This window comes from Sciurus carolinensis, chromosome 3, assembly GCF_902686445.1.
Source record: "Sciurus carolinensis chromosome 3, mSciCar1.2, whole genome shotgun sequence".
Lineage (NCBI taxonomy): Eukaryota > Metazoa > Chordata > Mammalia > Rodentia > Sciuridae > Sciurus > Sciurus carolinensis.
Genome location: NC_062215.1, coordinates 153,607,748 through 153,633,404, shown reverse-complemented (window position 1 = coordinate 153,633,404; position 25,657 = coordinate 153,607,748). Strand labels below are relative to the sequence as shown.

The window sequence follows — 25,657 nt, the reverse complement described above, 5'->3', positions numbered from 1 at the left end:
AAACGTAATCCATTCAAGTCACAACTTTGCCTAACTATCCGGCTGGGCGTCAGACTTCAGCGCGCCAGCCTCAGACTGCGCCTGCGCCACTCTTGGCGGCGCGGTTGCCCGGAAACCACGCCGCTGTGGTCCCTGCCTCTGGGTTTCGTTTAAACATGGCCAAATTCGTGATTGCTGGTGAGTGATCCCCGCGCTCGCCCACAGGTGTCTCAACACGCCAACAACTCGCCTCCCACGGCCGCTTAAAGGGTAGATTGCTCTTCTGTCCTCGTTCCTTCATTTCACTCAATCCGGCTTCTATTTCTGCCTCTTATGGAAGTTGTCCCCACCAAAGTTACCAGTGACTTTTACTAAAGCTGTTTAGTCTGTCTTATTCAACTTCTTCGATTCATTGAACACAGTGACCTTCTTAACTGTTGTTTATTTCTAACATCTCCAGCCTCTGTACGGACTCAGGCTTTCTTGTGCTTTGAAAGAAGTTTATTGGACTGTGACACTTTGACAAGCACAGCTGAACACAGGGGATACGGTGGGCAGGTGGGGAGGGGGATGCATTCTTGGGGAGTATTCTTTCTCATGGGATACAAAAACACGCAATGAAATACTTTTGATATGGTGCGAATAACGAAATGAGGGAAAGGTCCCCTGACCTCTGGAAGAATACACCCCGAATCTGGAGGTGGGGGTTGGGGTAAAATGGGCACAAGGAACTCACTAGGGGAACTGTTGCGGAACTGAGTTGTGAAGGTTTGGATAGGGAGCCCATTCCAGATAAAGCAGAGGGTCAAAGCCTCATGGTCTAATGGATAATCTGAATATAGGTCCTTGGAGCTAGATCTACAGGAACAGGAGACAAACAGATTGTTTTGCATCTCATACACACCTAGCAAACATGCTTGCGCTGTATCTTGGAACCAATAAGGAATTCAAAAAAAGTTATGAAAAGTTTTAGACAGGAGAGTCCTTCATGGGTTTGCATTTTAGGAAGCCCATCTTGGCAGCAATGCAAGGTGAGGGAGTGAACTGGCAGCAAGGAACCATGGAGGGGGCTGATATTGTACCTGTTTCCTCCTCTTCTCAACAAGTTTATTTACTTCTTTCTCTTCTTTCCTCCCTCCCTTCCTTTCTTCCTCCCTTCCTTCCTCCCTCCCTTCCTTTCTTCCTTCCTTCCTTCCATGTTTTGGTTCTGGGGATTGAACCCAGGAGCACTTTACCACTGAGCTACATCCCCAAGCCCTTTTAATTTTAATTTTGAGACAGGGTCTCACTAAGTTGCTCAGAGTCTCCCTAAATTGCTGAGGATGATCTCAACTTGCAATTCTCCTGCCTCAGCCTCCTGAGTCTGCTGGAATTACAAGTGTGAGCCTTCAGCAAGTTTCTTAAAGAGTAGGCTTCTCTTCTATCTTCATTTCACTCAATCTGGCTTCCACTTCTGCATCATTATGGAAACTGGCCCCACCAAAGTCACCAATGACTTTTACTAAAGCTGTTCATTCTTTGTCTTACTCAACTTCTTTGATGCATTGAACACAATTGATATTTACCATCTGCCCAAATCTATTTCCTTTGCTTCATTCAGAAGAATATTTTTGAGCATTAACTAACTGTAGCTTTGGAAGACTGAATATTTTACAGAAAGTGTTGTGTATGACAGTTGCAAGGTAGAGTTCTTCAGTAGTGGTGGCAGGGAATCTTACTTAGACAGGTTAGGGCTTTCCACAGGGAGCTATTTAAATAGATACCTGAAAGGTGAAAGTCACCTAAAAGAGAAGAGATAGGGAGGAGCAGCAATTGAAACATGGGTGTCAGGGAGTGAGTAGGAGTGAGGAGAACTAGTTTAGTGATAATCGAGAGTATACAATAAGCATAAAATTGAAATAAGTTTAGTAGCACTGGAGCAAAGAGTACAAAGAAGAGACTGTCTTAAGATGAGACCTGAGGTAGATAATGTAGATTCTTCTGAGCCCATTCAGTATTTAGACATTATTCAAAGTAACTGGAAAGTTTTTAGAAGGGGAGAACATAATCATATTTGCATTTTGTCTGTCTGACTATCATGCCATGGTGTGGGAGAGAAAGACTGAATGCCCACAGACCAGTTAGGAGACTGACACTATAGACCAGGAAGGCACTGATGGTAACCTGCCTTAGCACCATGGACAGTGGAATGGAGAGAAGTGAGTGAATTGTAGAGACATGAGGGAGGCAGAAGCTATAGAACTGGATGTGTAATTATTTGGGGATTGGGATAACTGGATAGATTAGGAGTCATTGAAAAAAATTAAACAGAAGAATAGGCTTAATACTCCAGATGCTCCATATTCTTAAGTAACTGGGAAGATGAACATAAAAAGAACATAGGAGAAGGAGTACATTTGGTAGGGAGCTATCATAGCATGCTGAATACCTGTGAGACTTTTAGAAGGAAATGGAAGAATACAGAAGGGTATATGTTGACATCTAGGTACAGAGAGTCTGAGCTGGAAATATAGATTGCTACTTGAAACCAAGGGAGTGGAGATTGGCTAAGAAGAAAACATATGGTACAAAGATAAGATGCCTTGAACAATGATGTTTTTAATGGGTCAATAAGGGAGTAGCGACCTGCAAAGTATAGAGAAGAATAGCCCAAAAGGTAGAAGGAAAACCTGCAGAATGCCCCATTATACTGAGTGTTTTTGAAGAGTGGAGGAGGGTAGCAGAGCAAGTACTGTCAAGGGTCAATAAGAAAAAGATTTTTAAAAATCCATTGTATTTAGTGGCACAGAGGACACTAGTAACCTAGAGAATTGTTAGATAAACTAGATGGCAGTGGAATAAGAAATAACTTGAAGTGGAGAATTGAGGGTGGCAAGTGTGGAGTGTTTTTAAAAGAAGTTTTAATAGAAAAGGGCACATAGAACTTTGTGTTTTTTAGCACAAGAGAAACAGTATAACTCGAATTCATTTATGTGTTGAAAGGGAGCATTAGAAACAGATAAGATTCTATCTGTGGAAAATAATCAGTTCGGCAAGGTTTCTTAGAGGGCAGAAGATGCAGCGATTCAAGGTGTACGTAAGAGGTAGGATTAGACTGAGACAGGAGATGGGATTCCTCTTCCATGGAAAAGGAGAAAGAAGGAAAGGATGGAACCAGATGCAGACTGGCTTGCAGGTGTGATGGCAGGAGATTGCAGGATTTCCCAACTGAGGCCATTTTGTTTACTTTGGTTTGGTTTTAGTAAAGTAGAAAGCAAGGTTGTCTATTATCATCATCACTGTTGTCAGTGTCCTTCTCCTTCTTCCTTCTCTTTCTTCTGTTTGTTTTTTTCTTTGTTCTGTTGCAGTCCTGCAGTCCATCTCTAGCCCCTGTCTACCATCTTGTGATAGTGCAGAGAAATGGTGGGGTCAGAGAAGAGATTTGGAGGAAATGGGCATAAAATTTGGAATAGTCATTGTGAAGAACAGAAGAGAGTGCTAGTAAGAGAAGCAGAAAGATCACCAGGCAGAGCTGAGGGCCAATTGAGACTGGTGACCATGAATTTATAATATTATCCCTCTGCTTGGTTCCACCATGTTACTCCAGCAGTGACTAGTAGATGGGATCCAGGCACAGAGAAAGCTGAGAATTGAGTTCATTCAAGGTGAAGGACTTTTACCAAGCTGATCCAGGTCAGTGGGACCAGATTATTCAAAACAAGAGCCACAGATTGATTTGAAGTGATAAGCAATGGATTTGAACTAGACTGGGAGGCTAATAAACAGAGGGAGCTTGATAACTTGGGAGTTCCCATGCCATTGAAGAACTAGTGACCGGAATTGAGGGAGAGTGTTACAAAGAAGTTTTGGCCCTTTTTCCCTGTCCCTCCTGCTCTGTCTTAATCCCAGGCATATTTCCTTTGGTGGACTTAACTTCCTACACAGTGATCTGCAAAATTTATGTCCGGAGCCCTTACATGGCACATGAACTTCAGACTTAGATATCTGACTAACTGCTGGTTGTACCCACTTAAATATACAATAGATATCTCCAACTACACTTGTTTGAAATTAAACTTCTCATCCATAATTTCTTTCTAGTAAAGTTACAATCATTTATCCAAGCCAGAAAATGGAAATTATCCACACTCTTCTCTCGCTCAGCTTCTCCTCCCCTACAACTATGGGCCACATGTCATTTGATTTCCACAGGTCCCCTCTCCACCACTCCTCACTCACGCTTTGCCTTTGAGTGGCTTTTGGTGACTAGTTCATTGTTAGAGCTTTATGCTTAATTGATGATATTTGTTAACCTCTTAATATAATAAAAATCAGAAGTTTATATCATAGAAGTTTATACCATAATTTTGCTATAAAATTATAACTATGATTAATTTCATTACTTCATGATAATTTCTGTGTGATGAAAGAAAACATTTACACTCTTTTAGGTAGAGCAGATTGTCCATATTATGCAAAAGCAGAACTTCTGGCAGACTATTTACAAAAGAATCTTCCCAATTTTCAAATATATAAAATTACACAACATCCTGATGTTTGGGAGGTAAGAAGGCTTTTTTCCTTGTTATTTGTCTTTTTAAAAAAACTTGACAATTTGTTAAACTTTTGTGTGCACAAAATTTCATTTTAATTTGACTAAATTAGTAACTAGTGTATCATGTTGACCTCCAGTAATGAATGTTCAAGTACTAATGATGTTTGAATACTAATGAAATGAGCCCTTACTTATCAGTCTCAAAACATTATTTCTTTTTGCATAATACCTAATAGAACAAACAAAACCTAACCATAAGTAGAATAAGTTTGGTTCTTCCATCCCCAGCCCATCCAAGAATTCAGCTAGCTTAAATTTCACTTGTTCTCTTTACACGCTCTTCCATACTGATTTCTAATGGTAGGGAGGAATTATTTATTTAAAATATCTGTCTTTGTGACTGAGTTGCCTCATAAGCAGACTTTGAGAAGGAACTTTGAGTGCCTTGGTTATAAAGGGAGAATCTGGACTCAATGGCATCCTGTGTGGCATACCCATTATGCCTTTGGACCCACATGATCCATGTAATAATCTATACCATTTAGTAATAGCTCCTTCAGGATTCTGGTTGATGTCTTTCCCCGGGGAAATTTTCAGGATTAATGTTAGTCAAATGAACTATATTTTCCATTGCTCATAGTTTTCGGGGCCAAACTGACACTTGACACTCTTCTCTACTATCCATTATATAGTCCCTTCATCCTCTACTGGTCTAGGTGACTTATTACCAAGCTTTTACCAAGCAGTCCCAAGACAGTGGGACCATATTATTCAAAACACGATGTGATGACCTAAATCTGTGATGTGTGATGACCTAAATCTGTGTCCTTAAGGGATCTGAGTCCTACTCCCTTTTCAGGATATAATTGCTACACTTCTTCATTTACTGTCAAAATCAAGCAGGGAAATAACAAAGACGCACCAGTGGAAAATATTCTAAATATTCCTTACTGCTTACACTGAGCAATGGCTGCCCTCCATGCTCCTCATCAGCAGGGTAATTGTCCCTTTAAGGATGGCAACTCCTCTCCTTGCCTGCTGGTCTGTTGGCACAGGAGCTCAATGTGATTAATGGAAGCCATAGCTTAAATTTAGTGGTATTCTCTGTTTCCCTTGATAGAAGCAGTCTCTCTTTAGGATTTAGAATCTCCTAACCTATACAGTTTGGAGTAAGAATTTGTGAAAGCACAGGTTACCCAAGTGGGTCCCTGGGAGTGATGGTAAGTAGGATCACTCTCCATTCTACCCCTTGGCTCCTGGATTCAGGTATTCTACATATGAGGGCAAAACACTACATTGATTTATGATGTGTATAACATCCTGAAAGAGATACCCCATCCTTACAAGGTATCAGTCTTAAAGCTAGCACCTGTACCTTTGGTGGCCTGTCCTGCCCTTCTATTTGTTTGGGTGATGTGATATATGATAAGGGCAGTGGAACCCATGGTTATATGCTAAATACTGAACTTCTGTTCTGTAAACTGAGTTCCTTAGTTCAAAGTAATTTTGCAAGCCCTAATCCAGGGGTGCTGGTCAAAGCTCTAAGAGCAGAAAAGGCCATTATTTACCCAGAATACATGTTGATACAAATCTAAATAAATCATTATTCTTTTTAGGGTGGTAGTAGTTCAGTGTGATCAATTTGCCACAAAGAAGCTAACTGCTAGCTTCAAACCATAGTGCCGTTTTCAGGGAACAGCACTGGTCTTTGTTGCTAGCACACTGAAAATTTAGCAGCACAATAACTAGGTAGACTTTAGTGAGTGGTAGCCCTTTCTCTTAGCTATTATATAACCTCTGTTTCATTTGTAAGCCCATTGTGCCTGCAACTGTTATTTCATCCACTGGGGTTATTTAGTACTTTTTTAATAGTAGATATTTTATTATGCCTTCTCAGATCTTTTCTTTCTTTTCTTTTCTTTTCTTTCTTTTTTTTTTTTTTAATACTGGGGATTGAACCTAGGGGCACTTAACAACTGAGCCACATCCCAATCCCTTTTGATTTTTTATTTTAAGATAGGATCTCCCTAGGTTTCTTAGGGCCTCACTAAGTTGCTGAGACTGGCTTTGAGCTTGTAATCCTCCTGCCTCAGCCTCCCAAGCCCCTGGGATTACAGGTATACATCACTGTGCCCAGTTTATTTAGATCTTATCACTGGAAGACCTATGTATACACAAATCAGATAATGATAATTTAAACTTTTTCTGATAAATATTAGCAGGAATTCCCAGGTGACTTTTAGCTCATTCAGTCTGAACCATATAAACAATGTCCACAGAAAAGAAATATCAAAATTTATGTGTCCCTAAAACTGGAAATAGCTCATATATAAGAAGAATACAGGGGGAATAAGTCATTTTTAAAAATCAGTCTAATTAAACATCTGGACTGTCTTTAAGTTGAACATTTGTACTCCAGATCTCCTCCTCCCAAAGACCAACTTCCAGTAACTTTATTTGACCAATGAATTTGAAAATCATATTTCTTCTTTATTAATTTGTGACTTAAATCATCATTATTTTTTATACTTACATTTTACTGTTTAAATATATCCAAATTGGTATTGAATTGAATTCTTGGGCAGATCTAATATATGATTTTTCTTGGAGTGTCATTCAATAGGAGTGGCTGAAAGATGTGTGTGAAAAGAATAAGTGGAATCACCAAAAGTCCCCCATCATCTGGAGAGAGCTGCTAGATCGTGGAGGAAAGGGTTTGCTTTTGGGAGGATATAATGAGTTCCTGGAGCATGCTCAGGTGCATAAATTAACTTGTCTGTTCAAAAAAACTATCATGCTATTACATGATTTTGTGTTTTAAATGTCTTACTTTCTGAGATATTCTGTCATCTCTCTTTCTAGTCTGTTTGACATAGAACAATAATTTTCCATTATGGCCATTACTAGATAATGATCTATTTTCTGAAGTTGACTTTTTGTTCCCAATGTTTAGCTTTACTATGATGTTACCTCCAGCATGATGACTGAGCTAATGATGGTGATTGCTCAAGAGAACCTGGAGGCACATATAGAAAAAGAGCTGGAGAAAGAAGCCCAGAAAGATCTCATCAGCCCCTTGCAGGTCTGGATTACCAGGTGAGATAGTCAAACCCTAGGATATAGGAGATTAGCTTTTATTTTTAGAAAGAACAATGAGAAGGGATTAATTTCATGATGGAAGAATACCTGAATGTCAAATTTGAGGTATGTTTGTGTGGGTGTGTGCATGTGTGTGTGTGTGTGTGTTTTAACATGTGCATGCACATTCATGTTTAGGGATATGGTTGTCTGTGTGTGTGTATTCCCCACTATAACCCCATGTATGAGTTCTAGATTTTACACACACACACACACATGCACACTTGCACACATGTGCATATACACACATATGCGAGCGTGCACACACACACACACACTTAACCTAAAAGCAACTTTATAGTATGACCGCTTTTCCCGATTTCTGTCTCTGGCACTGTCTCTCTGACCATTGCTTGCTCCTCTCTCCCACTTGCTGGTTTTCCTTGACTGTTCCTCATGTGCTCACTCTCTGTATCCCTACTCCCCTCACCTGTTCCTCCTCCTTTGTTCTCCTTCTCAGGTTTGCTCCCCACTGCTCCCTGTCTGGGACACAGTGAAGTCTTTGCTGTCACTTTCTCTCTTTCTTTGATTTCATTTAATTTGATTTTTATTGGTACACTATAGTTTTACATAATAATGGTCTTCACTGTGATATATTCATACATGTACAACTCACGGTCTGGTCTGTTTCATTTCTTTGTGCCCTCCTTTCCTCCTCCCCATCCCCTTCCTCTAGTCTACTGGTTTCCCTTTTATTTTCATCTATTTTCATGAGATCCCTTTTATTTCATTTTTCCTCTCAAGCTTCCACATATGAGAGCAAACATACAACCCTTGACTTTTGAGTCTAGCTAATCTCACTTAGCACAATATTCTCCAGTTCCATCCATTTGTACTCTCTCTTTCTTTCACTCTCTGTATTCTGTCTCTGTCTTTCTTGCTCTCTCCCTTTCCCTCTCTCCTTCCCCCACCCCTCAGTCTGTCTCTCACATTATCCTTCTTACTATATGTATGTATCTAACATGTACACTTACTTTAAAGATTATTTGTTATTTTGAAATATTATAAATACAGGAAAAAATTGAGAATTGTGTAGTAAACATCTATGACCCTATAACCCAGATTTAATAAATGCCACATTTGAAGAACATCAGAATGGTATAGATACTGTTGAAACTTCCATTGCACCCCTCCCTAAGCCCATTGTGAGTGCCAGAAATTCTCACATGCAATTCCCAACTCCCTACAGTTGATTATCACAGAAATAGAAGACCCAGATACTTGCAAAGTGTGGTTACAGAGACACCATACACAGCCTGTGTTGATCCTAGCCATTTTTATAAGGATTTGTCTTTGTGAGAATTTGGAAAAGATGGTCCTTTCTAAAAAAAAAGTCATCACTTTGTAGATAAACTTATGAAATAAAATAAAAGAAAGCTGTGGCTAACTGAAACTTTGGTCTTTTTCAAGAAGAAATGTAAGCATGTAATTGAAATAGTTTGATATATTTCTTTGAAATTTTGCTTTCTGCATATGGGGAATTATGTTTTATTTGAAAACCATATAGCACAGGTACAGGTCTTACTTGCAATCATTTTATGTCTTACTTGAGATTGTTTTCAGATGCCCAGAGCAAGGGGTTATTAATGAAAATTTTTTTGTTCTTCCAAATTTTAGCCCTAAAAATGTCTATGCAACTGTATGAGTGCTTTAAAATATTAAATCATTCTACAGTGCACATGCAGAAATATCTATTAAGAATAAACTCTTAAGAGGGCAAAGAATCTAACCATTTATAATTCAACTGTACATTTTTACCAGTGCAACCTCTCCTGCCTGCTACAACCTCCTTCCCATACTGACGAGTGGTGAAGTGTTTGGGATGCAGACAGAAATTAGTTTAACTCTGTTTGACAAGGAGCAGACGGAAGAACATCTCAGAAGCCTGGTGATGGAGACCGAGGACCTGGCGTCACCCGTCCTCCGCAGCGTCTCCAGCTGTACTGAAGTGAAACATGCCTTCCACCAGGCCCATGTGGTCATTGTCCTGGACGATAGCACCGAGGAGGAGGTGTACTGTCTGGAAGAGTGCCTGAGAAGCCGGTTGCCACTGTGTCGTCTGTACGGGTACCTGATTGAGAAAAATGCTCACGAGTCTGTCAGGGTTATTGTGGGAGGAAAAACCTTTGTGAATCTTAAAGCAGTCTTGCTTATGATACATGCCCCAAGCATCACACACAACATTATCGCGGTGGCTCTGGGGGTGGAAGGCCAAGCCAAGGCTGCAGTAGCCAGAAAACTGAAAACAACTGCTTCATGTGAGTGAACTCCTGCTGATGTTTGTGTTTGTGTTTTGAAACAACATGATTTCAAGCAGCTAGGAAGAAGGCTTCATTCCCTAGGATTTTCTGGATCTCTAGAATAAATGTAGGCAGCAGATACTAAGAACTTATTTAACTACAGTAGTTCAACTACAGTAGTCCTTCTTATTCAGGGGGTACATTCTAGGACCCCAAGGGAATACCTGAAACCACAGATAGTACTAGGCCCTACTTATACTGTTCATTTCTAGATGTACATACTGTGATGAGGTTTAATTTATAAATTGGGAACAGTAAGAAATTAACAACAATAACTAATAATAAAATAGAATAATTACAACAGTATGCTATAATAAAAGTTATCCAAACTTACAAATTATTTCTGGAATTTTTCATTTAGTGTTTTTAGACTGTAGTTAACTGAGGGTAACTGAAGTCATGGAAAGTAAAATCTTGGATAAGGGAGACAACTGTACTGGGCAATTTTTTTTACCAGCTTTTACATCTGACCTGTCCCTCATTATAAGTTAATGAACAGATATTTAATATAAGGTCTATAATAGTCAAGTAATAATTTGAAGCCTAGTATTCAATTTTTCCTCAATAATAGTCAATTAAGGTAATCAACATTTAAGAAAAATTAGGACTATGTTAAAATAACTTTGCCCCACTTCCCATCCATGTGGCCTTGAGCAAACTTGCTGTGCCTCAGTTTCCTCATCTGTAAAATGAGGATGTTAACAGTACCTCCCTTTCAGAATAGATGTAAGAGTTCAATGAGATAATATTTCTGAAGTGCTTGGAAGGGTGCCTAGCACATGATAACATTTGCAAGGATGTTAAAACATATTGATAGGCTTATAATATCTGATCAGTTTCTGCTTCTATTCATCTTTGAACTGGTAGACATCGGAATCATGTGAAGGTGAAACTGGATAACAAAATGGATTGTTCTATTTTAAAGGCAATATCACATCTGACATATTTTAGTTCTTTGTGCCCAGAAATGGAGCAGGTGAAATACTGAGAATGGAAGGAGACACAAGACTTAACTTCTCAAGCAAGATTGAAACACAATGAAATGTGAGCCTCAAGTACCTAAATCAGGGCCTTGGAGGACTTTAATGAGCCCCTAATATTAGAGCCAGTACTGCTTTATATATTTCTTCCCAGTGAAACCGCAGGAAGTATAACTCCTGGTATTATTGTATACATATCTTTAGTGTCTTACCTCTCCAGTCAGTATAAAACTCGATCAAATTAATGCTAAATTATTCACTAGGAAATGAAACATTTCCCAACCATTTTATCTCTGTCATCAACCTTATGTAGACACTGACTTATCACAAAAGATCCATAATACACTGATGAAAAGTGTCAAGAAGAGGCAGTGATAAAAAATTTTAAACAAGGTATATGTCTTGGGGGCTGGTAACATAGGGCTTTCAGCCAGAAAGGTGCTGTCTTGTGGGTCTGCTGGTTCCATTATTATAAGTTTTGCTGTACCTAAAGCAAGTAAGCATGTGATGATCAGGAAAAAAATAAAAATAGAGGAAAGCCAGGACAAAGAAGGAGAGACATTAGAGGAACAGTAATCGAAGTGGACTTGTCAATGGAACAGCAAGGAGAAGCCCAGTATAAACAAAAACAGTTAAGCAGAATAATGTGAAAGAGGAAAACCACTAAGGGAATCATTCAGCGATCATCACAGATGACAAGAGGGTGGCAAACCTTTTCAGAAAAGCCAGGTTCAGCATATCCCTACGTTCAGTTCACACATTCTCAGGCCATGTGAATTGTCTTAAATTGGGACTCCAGTGTTACAAGTGATAGAAAGTCAACTCAAAGTGCCTGAAGTGGTAGGTTTTTTTTTAATGTCTGGTTGAATGCTGGGGCTCATCAGGACTTGCTTGTCCCTTCTTCTGACTGATGCTTCAGCTAGTTTTACTCTGAGGTAGGCTCTAAGGTGTGCAATATGACCACTAGCATCCTCAAGTCATATCCTCTTTCTACCTAACCAGTAGAAAGAGGGCTTTCTTTCCCACTGGTTTGTATAAAAAGTGTACAAACTCATTGGCCAGGTTCAGAGCACATGCCCATCTCTGAATCAGTCACTGTGTCCAAGAGGGTAGAATGTGGGTCTCATGTCTATTGTTGAATCTAAGGAATAACAACAGCTTCATCTAAACCACATGGACTGAATTTGAAGAAAGGGTAATTATGTAAAAAAAAACCCAGGATACTGTTAAAGAAAAAAAGGAAGAGAGACAAAAAGCAGCAGATGTTCACTAATTTTCTGAATCATAATTTAGGGTTTTTAAAGCTATAAAGAGCCTCAGAATCAGTAAGAAAAATGAAACCCAGTGAGATTAAAAGTCTTCTTTAATATCTAAGAAGAAAATCTACCTTATGTTTACCTGGATCTAGAGAATTATTTCCCTCATGGGGATCCCATGAACTCCAAACCCTGACTACCACCTTCCCCAAGCTCCTACATCATGCAGCTAATGGAACAGCCCAAGTGCACATTGCAAGATCTCTTGGGAGTAGGGCAGTGGAGGGAGAAGTGACTACTCCAACTTCATGAACCATTTTGGTGAAGAAGAGAATGTCAGAGGATGAGACAGGCATTGATGGGAATCTACCTAAGATCCATTCCCACCCTCTTCTCTCCTAACCTGTCTTTTGCTATAGAGATCCAGGACCAACCCCAGTGTATAATTTTCATTAGCAGTTTCTTTCAGGAACTATTTCAGTATTCCTTGATTTTAATCATATACCCATACCATTCACAGAGCATTATTAGTGATTGCCAAGTGCTGATAATTAGGGAGGTGATTCACAGTTTTAGGGAATATACTCTTCAGTTCATTTTATAGCCATTGGAGCAATCTTAAAATAGACAAAAAGTAGGATTCAGGTAATTTTTATATTAATGTTATATGATGTTATTTTAATGTATTTGTATTAATGTTATTATTCATTATGATTATTTTTATTTCTATTCTCAGGCATCAAAGATGTGATAATTTGGGGTAATATCACTGGAAATAATTATGTTGATCTGAGGAAAGCCCGGGTTTACAGACATGACAGTGCCATTTGGGGACCTCCCCAATTTTCTCGCCCTGTTCTAGATGTGATTTTTGATAGGTACGGTATATTTTTAAGTGATGTTTACCAGCAAAGTTAAATAAATGTACAATAGTTGTTCCTTTCTTTAGAATCATCCACAAATCTTTGTACAAAACTAACTCACATTTTTATAGTCGTGTTTGTGCTTTCTTTTAAAGGAATGTAGAAAATTCCACAGAATATCTTCAAGTTGTCCCCAATCCTAATTTATTTGATTTTGAAATTATGTATTTTATATGTCAGATTATCCTTAAAGTAGTTCATTTATTTTATTAAAGTTATCTCTAAAACAATTATATGTAAAGGGAATCTTAATGTAAAGACAGATATATATCCAAGTTTAAATTATATGAGGCATTTCAAAAAAGAGGAATTAAAGATGATAAGCAGGCCAGACCAGGCTGGGTGTTGTGTCCCAAGAGAAGCAGAACTGAGAGGTGGTGAGGCACACAGCCCCAGGACCAAGCAGCTTGGGTTGGAACTCAGCCACCTATCAGCTATGTAGCTTTAGAGAAGTTACTTAATCTCTTTATGCCTTAGTTTCTCCATCTGCAAAATGAAAACAGTAGCATGGGATAGCCCCTTCGAGGATGTTGGGAAGATGAAATGGACACAGGAAACACCAGCATTAGGATGAGGCAGAAGAGGAGAGACAGCAGGAGTGCCTTTGAAGCACTTTTCTAAACTCTGCAACAGTTCCCAATTGTCGCATCTCCTTTCCATTTCCCCTCACTTTCCCCTCCTCCCAACATAGGAACTTGGTCTGTTCCTAGGAATGATGTGTCCCAGGTTTGCCCTCCTGGGACCAGACTCCTCTTGTGTGCTGCCCACACAGGGCCTGTGGTGCATGGAGCTGTGCCATGTGCTAACCCCTTAGCAGGGGCAGCCCTTCAGCACTTGTTCTAGTCAAGTTGGACTCTTCCCTGAGTTTAGATTCAGACCATAAAAACATAATTATTCCCTAAATATCAAGATAAATAATTCAGTACTTCATGAAATTGTTTTATTTTAGGTGAAGGATATCACTGGTTCCAAAATAACATCTACATAGAATAAATTCTTTGTAATGAAAGTAATTTTCCTTGTAGTCTTTGACCACTTTTCTGTGTTCCATATTCATATTATCATGGTGTTAATTTGAAATTTTGGGATTCCTTTCTGCTACACTTGATTATTTTTCCACCAACTTTTTATGGGGTTTGAAGACAGTTGAAGAATGGGCACATAAAGTCATAGTTCAGCCTTGAGTATGTATTTAATCCCTTGCACATAGTTCCATTGAACCAGAGAATATCCTTTTTAATTTCCATTCCTCTCTCCATTGTAAAATCATTTCTTTCTCTCCTTGCAGTGAGTGGGTAAAAAGAGAATTTGTGATGACCATTAAAAATTTGACCTCCACGGGAAAACAATTTGGACGCATTTTAGCTGCACACAGTATAGCTACCACGTTGAAATACTGGTACCATGGCTCACCACCTGGGGAGATTGTGTCTTTAGGAGTACTAAGTGAAGGTAAATCTGGATTTTTCATATCTTGTAATATTTAAAACCTCTTGTCTAGGTCTTAAAATAGTCTATAACCTCTGTGAACTTTTACAATACCATGAATCATTGATTCAGTTATTCATTCAAAAACTCGACAATATTTTGTATGACTGCACTGGAAACACACATAGAAATTTATCTGGCCTCTGCCTTCAGGAAACCTACAATAAAGGAAAGCCAGACACACTCAGTTTCATGAAGTTTTCTCACTCTACCCAGCCAAGAAAGGGAAAGCAAGGTCAATTCTAGGCAGACAGCAGGAAGAAATAGGGCCTCTTCATAATGGACATCTCCACTGCAGGAAGCCAGAAAGTCTGAGTGGTGCTGACCTGGAAGACTAGAGTAGTAAGACCACTGGTCCCAGGAAGCCCTAGGAACAAAGATGCAGAGTAGGATACAAAGGAGTGCAGGAGGACCAGTCAGCCCTAGAATATGGAGAGGTTGCTCTCCATCAACACATACAGAATAGAAATGCCTACGGCCTTAATGTTTTAATCTGCTAAAACCTACTTAGCAGATAAAGACTAACTGAAACCATCTTCTACCATTTTTACAAAACAGGAAAGAGAATGGCTGATATTCTGTCCTCTGTAGGTTCTACCTAAAGCATTTCTTCCCTTTGTGTTTTCCTGTCTCCTTTTCCTGAAGCTTATTTTCCTTTTTCTTTTTCTTTTTTCTTTTTTTGCGGTACTGGGGATCAAACTCAGGGCCTTGTGCTTGCGAGGCAAGCACTCTACCAGCTGAGCTATTCCCCCGGCCCTGAAGTGTATTTTCTTCAGTGCTTCAGGCCAGGGCCCCTCTGCTGAGTTCTGGCCTGCCAAATATGGCTACCTGTTGGGCAGGTAACCAGGCTGTCATGCTGTAACGCAACCCAACCTGCACCAAACTGACTTACTGTCTTCCTCCCCAATCTGATCTACTCTTGCATTCCTTGGATTATTAGCAGAATCACCATCCCATCTTCCACCTGTTCCAATGACTTCAGGGCAGCTCAAGGCATCTCTCCAAATTCCCCATGTCAGAATTAACCTGTTTTCTCCTCTACACTCACGTAGTATTTTGTTCCTCTGTCAGAGAGTATATTGCAGTCTGCCTTTTTAGTTGTATATGTGTCCTTCATTGGAGTGTCTGTGCTCTGAGGGCAGGGACTTTGTCTGGGTCATCTTTCTACACCTTCATGTAGGAGCATTTTGTATGGAAGACACTCAGTGAACCTTGTTCAGTTGAGGGTAAGGTTCATGAACTTTGCCATTAAGTCATTATGTTACCTTTGTAGGAAAATGGGTATTTAAAACTCTTCTTTTATTTGTTGAAAGAAAATTGAATTCATCTCTATAGAGAATTCATTCAAAAATGAAGGGGGAAAACTGGTATATATATATATACAATGGAATATTATTCAGTCATAAGGAAGAATAATATTATGGCATTTGCAGATAAATGGATGGAATTGGAGAATATCATGCTAAGTGAAATAAGCCAATCCCAAAAAACCTAAGGCTGAATGTTTTCCCTGATAAGTGGATGATGATACATAATGGGGGTGGGAGGATGGGGGGCAAGAGAAGAATGGAGGAACTTTAGATTATGTAGACGGGGAGGGAGTGGGGGTATAAAAGATGATGGAATGAGACAGACATCATTACCCTATATACATGTATGATTAACAAATGGTGTGGTGCTACATCATGTACAACCATAGAAATGAAAAGTTGTTCCCCATTTGTGTACAATGAATCAAAATGCAGTCTGTAAAATTAAATAAATAAAAACAAAAACAGAAAGGGAGGAAGATATCCTAGTGACTACATTTTCTTATTCAGTTGAGGCATCAAAGAAGGGGAGTAATCTTATCTGAATGGTGCGTGGTTGGTAATAAAGAATGTCAATCTTTATATAGAGCACATTCAAACAGGGACTTGGAAGCCCCAAGGAAATAACCAGCTTTCCTGCCCACTCCTTTCCTTTCCCTGTCCTTCTTACCCTGGCAGTAAGACTACCATAGTAGGCTAGAAGACTGGAAGACCAGATTGGGCAAATGGCTTGGGCTCATGGGCTTCATAGGGAGTCATGGAAAAGCCATAGGAAAAAGGTACAAGGAATCCAGACAAGATTGAGAAAGGAAAGTTTTCATTAACCCTCTGGATACGAGAGAACTGGAGATGGGAGAATGGTCAGCACTTGAACAAGTGCTCAGCCAGTACTTTCAGAGTAAGCGCTTCAGTCCTCCCTTGAGGAATTTCTAGAAATTTAGTTCCATCCTTCTCATGAAAAGTTGTCTATTATTTTTGTCCTTTTCTATAATAGTGAATAGGGTTTATTTTTCTGAATGCTTTTGTTTCTTTATATCTACTCACCACAGGCCAGTTTGGTATTCCTGAAGGGATTGTCTTTTCTATGCCTGTGAAATTTGAGAATGGAACTTGGGTGGTTCTTACAGATCTCAAAGATGTCGAATTAAGTGAACAAATAATGACCCGAATTACAAGTGATCTAATTCAGGTAATGTCAGCACATTCAAGGGAACTGACACTGACGATGCTTAAACTGATCCCCCAGGGCAAAGCATACATTGGTTCTCTGTGGGTTCAGTTTGTATCCTATTCCTAAAAATAATGAGGCAATGAAAGCTTGAAGAAATCTGCAGAAGAACATACTCATTTGATTATATAACTTCTGGTATATTAAAAATACCCTTGATTTAAAATGAAGAATCAAGCATTTTTCTCTTAAATAATAAGTAAATAGGTAATTATGGTCATTTAATTCTCTGATTGTAAAATTTGTTAACAGGAGAAACTTGTTGCATTTGGAGACGTGATGACTTTTCAACCATACCAGTCAGGTAACCTCTTGAATGAGCTGTTTCGTTGCACTGCTATTAAAAGAATATTAAATACTTGTTATAATAATCATTGTTGATATAGATAATTCTAATCCTTATTTTGTTATTTTTAAATTGAATTATTGACAAGATAAACTGCCAAGTTCAGATTATCTTTTGAAATAAAACACAAGAATGCTAAAGAAATCACATCTTAAAAATGCCATAACCTTATAACTTTGGGGTATACCATATTGATTAGTTTTTTAGAACTATTACAACAAATTACCACAAACTGGGTGACTTAAAAGAATAGGAACTGTCCCACCCCTCTGACCCACCCTGCCTGCCAAGGAAGAGCCTGAATATGAAGCAGGTGGGCTTGAGAAGGGGTTGGAAAAATGGAGGTGCCACACCTGGATCATGCCCTCAACAGCCCCACCAACCCCTGTGAGGAGGTGATCAAAAACCTTAGCCTGGAGGCGGTTCAGCTGTGTGACCGGGATGGTAACAAATCACAAGAGAGTGGCATAGCAGAGATGGAAGAACTCCCTGTACCACATAACATCAAAATAAGCAATATTATATGTGACTCATTCAAGATTTCATGGGAAATGGATTCAAAATCCAAAGACCGAATTACACACTATTTCATTGACCTCAACAAAAAAGAGAACAAGAACTCCAATCAATTTAAACACAAGGATGTTCTAACAAAATTGGTGACAAAAGCTGTTCCCTTGCCCATGACTGTCCATGGACACTGGGTTTTGAGCCCAAGAACTGAATATACAGTAGCAGAGCAGACTGCCTCAAAACAAGTTGTTGGTGATTATGTTGTATCTGAATGGAGTGAAATTATAGAATTCTGCACAGCAGGCTATTCAAAAGTTCATCTAACACAACTGTTGGAGAAGGCTGAAGTGATTGCAGGACGTATGCTGAAATTTTCTGTTTTTTATCGTAACTAGCACAAAGAATATTTTGACAATATTCAAGAACACCCTGGGAATGCTATGCATCCTCTGTCAAGGATAACAGTGGTAGCATGGCTCTCCTATCAGTGGAAAATTATAAGGCATCTTCTTCAGCTGCAGCACTGAATTCAATACTGGGAAGCTACCCCAGGATTCATCTTATGGAAGATACAGGTTTGAGATTGCAGCAGAAAAAGTTTTTAACCCCAACACTAACCTGTACTTTGGGGACTTCTACAGTATGTACACTGCTTATCATTATGTGAGTCTTGTTATTGCCCCTATGGGATCATCAGGTGATGAATTTTGTAAGCTGCGCCTTCCACAACTAAATTCCAAGGATAATAAATTTTTGACCTGTTCAGAAGCTGGTTTACAACTGTGCCCAGGATGTCATTTTAGGAGTCATTTTTACTGACCCTGTGGATCTTTTTTTGGGCACTGTGGCAGAAATCACTGGTCATCAGCTCATGAGTTGTCTACTACAAATGCAAAGAAAGATCCCAGTTACAAAACCTGTAATATCAGTGTTGAATGTTAATGCCCACTTTTCTTATTCTTACTCAGCCCCTTTTCTTCCCTTAGGAGCATTCTCTTTTGTCCATTTTTATCATCAGATGTTTTCCACTGAAGAATGCACATGCTGCTATCACCAAAAGTAAACTACCGCTTTTCAAATTTCATTCAGAGCTGTTTTAGTGTTTCCTATTCCCTACCTTTCCCACTACTTTCGATGATGTTTTCCTTCTAACACTTTATTTGCCTAGATGCTGCAATCTTTTTTTTATTTTTACTTTATGCCAAACATAACAAAACAATTATAGACTGCTTTAGCAAAGTACAAAATAATGACTTATAAATGGTGTTTAAATATGCATTCATTTTAATCTACTGAACAAATATTGGGATAACTCCAAACCACATGAAAGGGTGTAATTGCAGCATGAGTTAAATCTTGAAGCCTAGAATTGTCAGCACTTCCAACTTGTTGTTTGACAGTGTTATTTATGTTATTTATATTAGCTAACAGGAAACAACTACTATGTTTCAACATAATAAATATAATAGAAAAAATTTTATTTATATTGTATAAAATATTTACAATCATATAGAATATAGTTACATTTTAATAGCAATTGTATACATGTCACAAAACCATTTTCCTTGTCAAAGATGTAATTTGCAAACCTCAAATAGTTGTGTATTTGTCCTGTTACAAGTAGATGACTTCAATGAAACAAATTTATGAAGGACATTATTCTGATTCATAAAAGTTATGAAATATCAGGTAAATACAGAGAAAATAATGAGCCTCTGAAATAGCATGCTTCTGAAATCATTAATATTCTTCCCATTCAAACTATGGAAATGTGAATTTCTTCATCAAAAAAAAAAATAGGAACTTATTTGCTTACAGTCAAAAGGTTGGAAGACTTAAATTCAGGCATCAATAGGGCCATGTTCCCTCTGAAGGCTCTAGGAAGAACCCTCCTTGCCTCTTGTAGCCTCCAGTCCAACACTGGGCATTCCTGGCCTGTAGCTGTACCACGCCAATCTCTGACTTTCCTTGTGTATGTGTCTTCCTTTTGTGTGTTTGTTTCTAAATCTCTCTTTCCTTATAAGGACACCAGTTAATGCATTTAGGACTCACCCCAATCCCATAAGTCCCCATCTTAAATTGACTATATCTACTAAGACCCTACTTTCACAGGGGTTAGAACTGCAACATATCTTTTTGGGAACATCATCCAAACCATACCACCATATTTAGTTTTAGATAACTTAATTTAAAACTCAGAAAATTTTCAATTAGTTTATATTTTTCATTGACATTTTCTCTAGACAGAAGCTCATAAGAAGTACTGTCGTCTTTTCTTCCTTTACTTTAGAGAAAATCCCATCTTAACTATGGAAATAGGTATATAGAAATAAATTCCACCAAGAGCTTTAACCAAATATTTTTTGGAGTTCAACATTTTCTTCCACTATCATTTATGATATTAGATAACAAAACTATGATCTTGCCTTCTTGGAACCTGCAATCCATTAATGGACCATGCATATAAATGACTCCACTGTGGTACATCTTAGGAATGAGAAGTCAAGGGTGCTGTGCTGTGACAGGCTTGGGGACAGAAGGAAACTAGCTCAGAATTTAGAGGCTTTCTGGGTGGCTTTCTTCATTTGGCAGACTAGAACTGGAAATTTCTTTCATTAGAGTGAGCTATAAAACTGTTACCCTAAATTTGACTCCATTGATTGGTAGCTAGTCCTACATTTCCCATATATATTTGCCTTAAAAAGAGTCATATAAAAGAAAATGACCTGATTATATACTGTGTTCCTATTAACAAAGGTCAAGGGGTAGGTGGGTGGTTGTGCACACATGCATGGGTACATATTTGATTGACCTTGACTCTGTTACCTTTTGGACCTTGCCAGGGATCCCAAACTTAGAGCATTGAAATAATCAGAGCATTGCATACTCACAGTTTGAAGATCTTTGCTTAATAACTTACACTGAGATGATTCACATATGAGTGTTTTTAATCTCTTCAATTAATTTAATACTTACCTTCCTGACTTTTAGAACATGATTTATCCCCAAGAGATAAAAAGGTCTCCTTACCCAGCACAGATGACAAACAGGAAGAACGAAAGGGCTCAAATGGTAGGTACACTTAAGTGAAAAAGTGCCTTTTTTTAATCTAAAGGTTAACATTAAATTTCAAAGAAAGTGATTTGATCATCCACTAACTACAAAAAGGGAGTTAAGTCGTTTGTCATCCTTATCACATACTAAAAATAAGATCATATTTAAAATTTATTTAAAATGTTGGAGGAAATTACCCACTATTTGCAGTGCATCTTCTATTTCCTGGTTGCTGTGAGAAACACTGGGGACATAGTAAGGAAGGCTGGCCACACACTCTCGAGGGGAAAGGGAGCCACAAGAGTATGAGGTGCCAATACACTCTGTGATAAAAACCATACGAAGTCAGGGCAGCACAGGGCAAAAGAAAATAAAGTATGTAATAAGTCTTCTAAAGGCTCACAAGGAAAGGAAGGATCCTTTAATGCAAGATGGAGAAAGATAACTTGAAATCTACCTGGGACTTAAGATGGCTAAAGATAAACAAATGGGCATTTATTTATTCAGAAACTGCTAGTTCAATTATGTAAGTTGAAAAGGTTGCAGATATCTGCTGCACACCTGTGCACATAGTTAACAACCTGTACTGTGTCCTTAAAATTTTAAGAAGGCAGATTTCATGTTATGTGTATTTTGCCCATAGGAAGGAAAGAAGAGAGGGAGGGAGGGAGGGAAGGAAGGGAAGGAAGGAAGGAGGAAAGGAAGGAAAGGAAAGAGGTGCTATATGATAGGGACATAAAAATAAACATAATTTCTACCCTGAAAAGTACTTACCATGGAGCATAGGTAATAGCAAAGAAAAAATGTCCTCATTGAAAGATGTCTTCGTTTGTTCAGGTTGCTATAATAAAATACCAGACACTGACTGGGCACTGTGGTGCATGCCTGTAATCCCAGTGGCTTAGGAAACTGAAGCAGGAGGATCATGATCTCAAAGTCAGCCTCAGTAACTTAGTGAGGCCCTAAGCAACTCAGCAAGACCCTGTCTCAAAATAAAATATAAAAAGGGCTGGGGATATGGCTAAGTGTCCCTGTGTTCAATCCCCAGTTCAAAAACAAAACAAAGTATGGTACACAAGGACAAACAAGCTCCCTTGGGCCTGTATTATAAGGATATAATCCCATTCATGAGGACACTATCCTCATGACTTAATCACCCCCAAAGTCCCCACCTTTAGTTTAGTACATTGGGGTTAAGGTTTCAACATAAGAATTGGGTGGAGGGACAACACAAGCTTTTAGACCTTATCAAGTGGTAGGAGGTCCAGGGTAAAATGGGAACACCTAAGAGTCTCCTGATATAATATTAGGAAAGACTTTCCAAAAGAGATAACATGAGACCTGGGTCTGGAAGATGAGTAGGGATCATTCGTGTGATTTAGAAAAAACCTCCTCCTTAGGAGGTTGTAAAGGTATCCACCAGAGGGAAGGAATGTGGCAAAGGAGGCATTACAGGAAATCAAGACTTAACCAGAAGTTCCAACCTGGGACGTTTAAAAAAAAAAAGAAAAAAAAGAAAATTATTTCCAGAAGATATGAAGTAAGGTAACCAGGCTAGAGCAGAGGATGTAAAAAGGATGAGTAGACCCAGTAAGGTAAGGAGGGGTCATGTACTGTTCAGCTGTATGGTTATCAGTGTGACTGGTAGATGGCAGGACAAAGCATGAAATAGATGGTCAGTCTTACAGAACTGTCGTGGGTACATCGTTGGTCCTACAGAGAATTCTCACGTATCCCAAATCACTGTCCAGATGAGCATGGTAAACTCAGTCCTAAACCAAGGAGATCTCTTAAGAGGCCCAGTTAACTAGAACTATGTCTGGGCATCTGTGTAGCAGCACTGTCATTCTAGATGACCCAACAGGGATTGAGCAACACTCAAGGAAAGTACTGAGAAGGAACTAGGAAAAACAACAAGCCCCATCAGGAGGAAGGTGACGGGCAGCTTTGCAGGGTAGAGAAGGAAAAGCCAAATTGCAGAGTGTAAATTCCCCAGACTACATAGAATTTAAGTTGCCAATTAAAATTTTAGTCACTAACTCAGATCTCCTACTAAGTCATACTCATACAGACTGAAATGCTTCATTAGTGATAAAGTGATGAAAGTGGCATTGATCTCAGGTCGATTTGGGACCTATTTGTTGAATAAGCATTAAAATCAAAGGCACTTATTACTATGCTTTCCATATTGTGGAAACGACGTCTATAACCTTACTTGGTTGTAAAAAGAAAACAAAAAACAAAAACAGTGATTAATGAAATCAGTTTCATCACTAGCATTTCTTTCATTTAAATATTATAAAATTGATAAGAATAAAGAGACCAGGTTTCCCCCACAACAAACTAGAATAGAACAGAAAGGAAAAAGTAAGCAAAGATTTTTAAGAAACGATAAGTATAGATTAGATCACATTATTTTATGTAATTTTTGTTTTTGTTTCTTTGTTTCATTTTAATGTATACAAGTGCACATCCTGGGCTATAACGTAAAATGCACTCTCTGTTATGGATCCTGGTCTATCACCTCTGAAAAACACTAGCTTAGAACATCTCATATTCTGCTGGTTATATTCTAAATCCAACATGTCGTGTTTAATTTTAGTTTCAGGCCATAAAGGTAGCATACTTTCTGATCAAGCCCCAGATGAAGAAAAAGATCCAGTGATGTCAGATGGTAAGTCACCAGGGCTGTGGACAGTCTTTGTGGTGCTCATACTCACGGCTGATATTGGCCAATCTTAGACATGGGAGTTAGAAGAACATGTCCAAAAAACAGAACAATTTTTGAAAAGCTGTTTCCTTTCTTACACTTCATAAACACTTTGAAGGCAGAATAAAAATGTCAATAGTTATATTTAAGGCTGAAACTGTTTCCATCTCACACTCACTTCAGACTCTCCCAAAATACTCCAACCTCAGCTCTAGCCCCTTGTGTCTTTTCCTTCTCACGTTTCCTTTTTCTACTTAATTCTTCTTTGCAAAGCTTGAAATAGCCAATATGGTTAGACAGGATCCTCCTCAGAAAGTGGGTCAGAGGAACAGACTGGGAGAGCCACGTTAGAATTCTCTTGAGAAAGGAAATCTGGTGATTGTCCACCCCCTTTCTCTATAATATATACATATACATATATATATATATATATGTATATATATATTTATTTAACTTGCAAATATTTATGCAGAGGCTCACATATTTTCTGAATCCTCCTATACAAATTACACATCAGCATAATAATAATAATCTAGTCTGCTTCCATTTTTACTACTTCTTTACCTTTTTGAATAGAAGGAAGCTGACAAGCACTGAATGTTCCCCAGTGATTTCTATTGTGCAGCCACAACTTCACAGGAAGTTGGTAGAGATTGCTGTTTGGCTCCACACAAGCCATGGTCTTGGATTGAGATTCCATTAAAAAAAATGGTCTAATATCATGCAGCTCCTATCAGGGCCAAGCATAGAGAGAAACTTGAGTGAAAAGAACAATATAAGTAAAAATGAGAATAAGTACAAAACTCAGTGTGCTTTAAATGCTATTTTGTTAGTTCTTTACTTACAACAGTAGAGTTTTTAGATCTGATTCCTCTCACCATCTCTGAAAATCAGAATCAAGAACCCATAAATGGCTGGTGGTAGACAAAACATTACTGAGTATTTTCTTATCTACAAACAGAACTGGGCAGTAGAAGATCCAGTTTTCTTGTGATGCAATTCTTTTTAAATGTTCTCCTGTCCCACATTCCCAGGCACTCAGCCTGGCTTGCCCACTCTCCCGGAACCTAGCTTCCCTCTTTTATAACCAAAGCTATGGCAACAAGAACCCTGATCCTTCCCTTAGAATGAATCATTGAATAAGAAAATGGACCAGATATATCTATAAATCCAGTTTCTGAAATAAGTAACTGAGTTCTTCTGATATTTTATGAAAACAGGGCAGACATAGATTTCTTTGTTGACCAATCAGGATGTTCACCCAAGTCTCCACACTTATGTAAATGTCCAATAAGAGAGACACAATCTAGTACACCTTTCATTCTGATAGGCTTTTGAAATGGAGCTAACCACAGAGAATTAGAATTGGTATATTCAGGAGAAGGAGGACCCAGAGATGAAATAGCACCAAGAACATATCTGCATTCATGATTCACTATGAGAAACAAAGGAGCCAAAACAGACTGCACATGGAAACAGCTTAAGGTCAGGAGAGAGGCCAAAATTCATTTTACTATATGAAAATATCTAATGATGATCTCGTGGTTTTATTTCCCCATAGAATCTACCTGACACATGGACTCCCTTGGCCACTGAATTAAATTGAATATAGTAATCCAGTAAATAGAATGAAGAAAGAAGAAAATGAAAAACTAATAGAACATAACCTACTTGATATATTTTTTAAATTGTTACATCTTTTCATTTTTCTTTCTTGTACGGACTCCAAAGGCAAAACTGCAGAACTCTAACACATTCAATTAGACCAAAAATAAAGTTATTTGGTAGTATAACAAATATAAAAAGACCTGTGAATGTCAGTGTTTAGGAAAGAATAATTTTGAAGATTTATTTCAGCCTTACTAATATTATGCTAGGCAATTAAATAAAATTCTGTG

At 38.5% G+C, this 25,657-nt stretch overlaps 1 protein-coding gene and 1 pseudogene across 12 annotated transcripts; both read left to right on the top strand.

Annotated features, from left to right (window-relative positions):
• Positions 1-48: 48 nt before the first annotated feature.
• Positions 49-25,657, top strand: Mdh1b (malate dehydrogenase 1B). Of its 12 annotated transcripts, none has more exons than XM_047542708.1 (12): positions 115-177; positions 4,410-4,522; positions 7,137-7,271; positions 7,467-7,609; positions 9,413-9,909; positions 12,924-13,065; positions 14,399-14,562; positions 16,958-17,097; positions 17,389-17,440; positions 20,987-21,067; positions 23,652-23,723; positions 25,321-25,657. In XM_047542708.1, the coding sequence occupies exons 1-12, from the start codon at positions 156-158 to the stop codon at positions 25,329-25,331; spliced, it is 1,572 nt and encodes a 523-aa protein (XP_047398664.1). In that variant the 5' UTR covers positions 115-155; the 3' UTR covers positions 25,332-25,657. The 12 variants fall into 12 exon arrangements, 10 of the variants coding, with proteins under 10 accessions (XP_047398672.1, XP_047398664.1, XP_047398665.1 ...); XM_047542714.1 differs by having other exon boundaries at positions 149-177; positions 7,124-7,271; XM_047542717.1 differs by lacking the exon at positions 115-177 and adding an exon at positions 230-249.
• LOC124978842 (phytanoyl-CoA hydroxylase-interacting protein-like) lies at positions 17,605-18,952 on the top strand (annotated as a pseudogene).

Coding starts and splice junctions, on each gene's coding strand:
- Mdh1b (XM_047542708.1), top strand. CDS start 156: ATGGCCAAATTCGTGATTGCTG. Junction 7,610..9,412: donor TTGCAGGTCTGGATTACCAG/GTGAGATAGTCA, acceptor CATTTTTACCAG/TGCAACCTCTCCTGCCTGCT. Junction 17,441..20,986: donor TTTTCAACCATACCAGTCAG/GTAACCTCTTGA, acceptor CCTGACTTTTAG/AACATGATTTATCCCCAAGA.